This window comes from Thrips palmi, unplaced genomic scaffold (assembly GCF_012932325.1).
Source record: "Thrips palmi isolate BJ-2018 unplaced genomic scaffold, TpBJ-2018v1 HiC_scaffold_15, whole genome shotgun sequence".
Taxonomy (NCBI): domain Eukaryota; kingdom Metazoa; phylum Arthropoda; class Insecta; order Thysanoptera; family Thripidae; genus Thrips; species Thrips palmi.
Window position 1 is genome coordinate 4,178,502 of NW_023144624.1, and position 3,505 is coordinate 4,182,006.

The 3,505-nt window shown below is 61.3% G+C and overlaps 1 protein-coding gene across 1 annotated transcript; it reads left to right on the top strand.

The window, feature by feature from the left end:
* The first annotated feature begins 406 nt into the window (after positions 1-406).
* Positions 407-2,994, top strand: LOC117641086 (protein hunchback-like). The gene is made up of 2 exons (XM_034378191.1): positions 407-1,582; positions 1,679-2,994. The coding sequence occupies exons 1-2, from the start codon at positions 471-473 to the stop codon at positions 2,160-2,162; spliced, it is 1,596 nt and encodes a 531-aa protein (XP_034234082.1). The 5' UTR covers positions 407-470; the 3' UTR covers positions 2,163-2,994.
* Positions 2,995-3,505: the final 511 nt, after the last annotated feature.

A 3,505-nucleotide genomic window follows, 5' to 3' on the forward strand; every position in this document is an offset into this window, starting at 1 on the left:
TGTCGTCCATGGCGCACGGCTCGTCCTTCATGTCCGGCATGTCGGGCGCCAACACGTCGCCCAGCTCCAGCTCGTCGGCGGGGTCGCCGCCCGGCCCGACCCACCACGGCCAGCAGGCCCACCACGGCTACCAGCACGCCACGCCCGGCCTGCCCCAGCAGGGCGGCCTCAGCCCGCGCCGCGGTAGCCCCGGCAGCCCCGCCAGCCCCGGCAACGTGGCGGCCACGCCGGTCCACAGCACGCCGCTGGCGCCGCACCCCGGCCACGGCGCCGTCTCCGCCCCCGCGGCCGCCCCCACCCCTGTGGCCGCCCCCGCGTCCAGCCCCCACCGCGAGATGGCCGCCGCCGCCAAGGTGCCGCGGACACCGGGCTCCGTGGACGACAACAGCCGGTCGTCGTCGTGCTCCAACTCCGAGGACGACGCCGAGGAGCACCTCCGGAGGCTGCGCGCCACGCTGGAGCGCGCCAACATGGACGGCGGTGACGCGGCGGCCAACCACACCGGCAGCGCGCACTACAAGTGCCAGCTGTGCGACTTCGCGGCCACCGCCGCCGACGACCTTCGCGCCCACCTGCAGGACGCGCACGACCTCCAGGCGTCGCAGATGGCGCAGATGTCCCCCGACCCCACGGCCTGCGACGACCAGTACGGCGACCACGACGACGACGGCGTGTCCACGCCACGCGTCAACTCGCAGGGCAAGGTCAAGACCTTCCGCTGCAAGCAGTGCGAGTTCGTCGCCGTCACCAAGCTGGACTTCTGGGAGCACACCAAGCTACACATCAAGCAGGAGAAGCTGCTGTGCTGCCCCAAGTGCCCGTTCGTCACGGAGTACAAGCACCACCTCGAGTACCACCTGCGCAACCACTTCAACTCCAAGCCCTTCAAGTGCGACAAGTGCCCGTACTCGTGCGTCAACAAGTCCATGCTCAACTCGCATCTCAAGTCGCACTCCAACGTGTACCAGTACCGCTGCGCCGACTGCACCTACGCCACCAAGTACTGCCACTCCCTCAAGCTGCACCTGCGCAAGTACGGCCACCAGCCCAGCATGGTGCTCAACCCGGACGGCACCCCGAACCCGCTGCCCATCATCGACGTGTACGGCACCCGGCGCGGCCCCAAGACCAAGACGTCCAAGGCCGCGCAGGCCGCGCAGGCCGCGCTGCAGCAGCAGCAGTTCCAGCAGCAGCAACAACAACAGCAACAACAGCAGCAGCTGCAGATAGCGCCGCAGCAGTTCGGCCTGTTCCAGAACCCCTACGGCCTGCCGCCCCTGTTCACGTACGGCGCCGCCCCCGCCGCCCCCGCGACCCAGGACCTGCCGGCCGCCACCGCCCCCAGGCAAGGCAGCCCGCTGCTGCACCGCTGCAACTACTGCGACTTCTCCACCCCCGAGGCCGAGGTGCTGGCCCAGCACGTGTTCGTGCACGCGGAGAGCAACTGGATGCAGTACTTCTCGGCCAACAACAACAACTACTACCAGGACGAGAAGGAGGTGAAGCCCGCCATGGCGCTGCCGTCGCGGCAGGCGTCTCCTCCGGCCGCTCCCGCGCCCGCCCTGTCGCCGTCCAGGACGCCGTCCAGCCCCACCGGCGCGCGCGTGGCCGCCTCGCCGTCCGTCGCGCCGGAGACTGCCGCCGCGCTGGACCTGAGCAAGCCCGAGCCCACCGCCAGCCTCCACCCCGGCCTGAACCACGGCACGAACCACGGCCCGAACCACGGCGCCGAGGAGGTCCGCGAGACCAAGAGCAGGCGCAAGGGCCGCGCCTTCAAGCTGGAGAGGATCGCCCTGCGGCTTCAGCACCAGTCCTCCGGCGACGAGGCCGAGCCAGAGGTGCCCGTCAAGCTGCCCCGGCTCGGCGCGGACGTGGCCGCCAACGCGCCCACCCCCGTGCGCGTGCCCGCCTCCAGCCCCGAGCCCAAGGCCCTGTCCCTGAGGTCACCGCCGGCGTCCCCGCCGACCAGCCCGGCCAGCGCGGCCGGCAAGGAGGAGTACAACTGCACCTACTGCGACATCGCCTTCGGGGACATCGTCATGTACACCATGCACATGGGGTACCACGGCTACCAGGACCCGTTCCAGTGCAACATGTGCGGCCAGCAGACCACGGACAAGGTGGCCTTCTTCCTGCACATCGCCCGCTCCAGCCACAGCTAGAGCCGCGCCGCGCCCTGGCAGCCCTGGCCTGTCATCATCCGACAGAAGACCGTGGTCGCGGTGACTCTGTGTTCATAGCCGACTTTAGTTTTGCCCGGGAATAGGAAAGGGAAAGAGAGGGAGGGGGAGGGGGGGGGGAGAGTCGCCATGTGCCTAGCTTTTCTGTCTGATGATGAACCAAAATTTTAAGAGTATTTCATTTGTACAAGAAATTTTTTATAGACGGCATTGTGTGTGATCCAATACCTGTCAATATCTATTAACTTTATTTTGATGAATCTGAAGGTGCGATCGGGGGGAAAATGAGCGGTCCATCCAACTCTAGTCAAAAGATAGAGCATATTTATTCGCCGAAGGGCAGAGGCAATTTGCAAAGCGTTTCGGAGAAATACGGGTAACAGAGTCTTGATCAGCACCACTCGCAGGGAATTCCCTCGCTGGTGCCCGTCGTGTCTCGCGCCACTGTGAAAGGCGCCCAAACAGTATTAAGGTCCTAGCGTGTAAGAGTCTTGTCTTTTTGTGTCCTAGTTGTACAGTGTTTTCGTAATTCGGGTTGTCGTTCTCGTCGAAGTCTGTGTAGAGTTGATCCCTGGCCTGATATTGCCTGCGTTTTGTGGAAATCGGCGCAGTTACGTACGTTAGATTATTTTTAATGTTCTTTTTTTGATGAAATAATAAACTGTGACCAAAGAGAGGATGTGTGCGAGTTGTGTGACATGACAGGCCTAACTGGAAGTATCTATTTTTGTACTAGGTCATCATACTGCTGTACCATACTTTTCTCAAATAGATTTATATTTCTAACTGGAAATAAAACTATTTAATTCTCCTACGCACCGATGTTTTTCTCCCTCCATCCCCGAAACTACTCGACCGCCGAGTGCGCGAACCATCAGTAACTCTCTCAACAACAGTGACACGCAAAAACGGGAAGGAAAGGAAACAGGCGCACAAAATCAAGGAGGTCTGAAAACGCACACTCACACAGGAAAAAGTAACAAATGACGCCGTAACGGTGCAGCGGTGTCCTCGCGAGGATTTCACGCTCCTTTCAGGGTCCTTTCAGGGGGACAATGAGGGGCGGCATAAAGGGTTGCAGGCGACGCCTTTTCCAACTCAAAATTCACGGGGAAGAAATAAAAGGGACAGAACCCGTTTTTGTCCGCGGGGGCAGCAACGGTTCGGTCTCGAAAAGCATGCAGGATTGTGAAAACGGGACGGCTATGACTAGCACAAACTTGAAAAAAGAAATGATTCATTTTTTTGGCAAGAGTCTTGAGTTTTGCCTGGAATCACGGATTGAATCGATCTCTCTCCAGCCGCTTGAATTTTTATACCAGAAT

Coding starts and splice junctions, on each gene's coding strand:
- LOC117641086 (XM_034378191.1), top strand. CDS start 471: ATGGACGGCGGTGACGCGGCGGCCAACCACACCGGCAGCGCGCACTAC. Junction 1,583..1,678: donor CTGTCGCCGTCCAGGACGCC/GTCCAGCCCCAC, acceptor GCCCACCGCCAG/CCTCCACCCCGGCCTGAACC.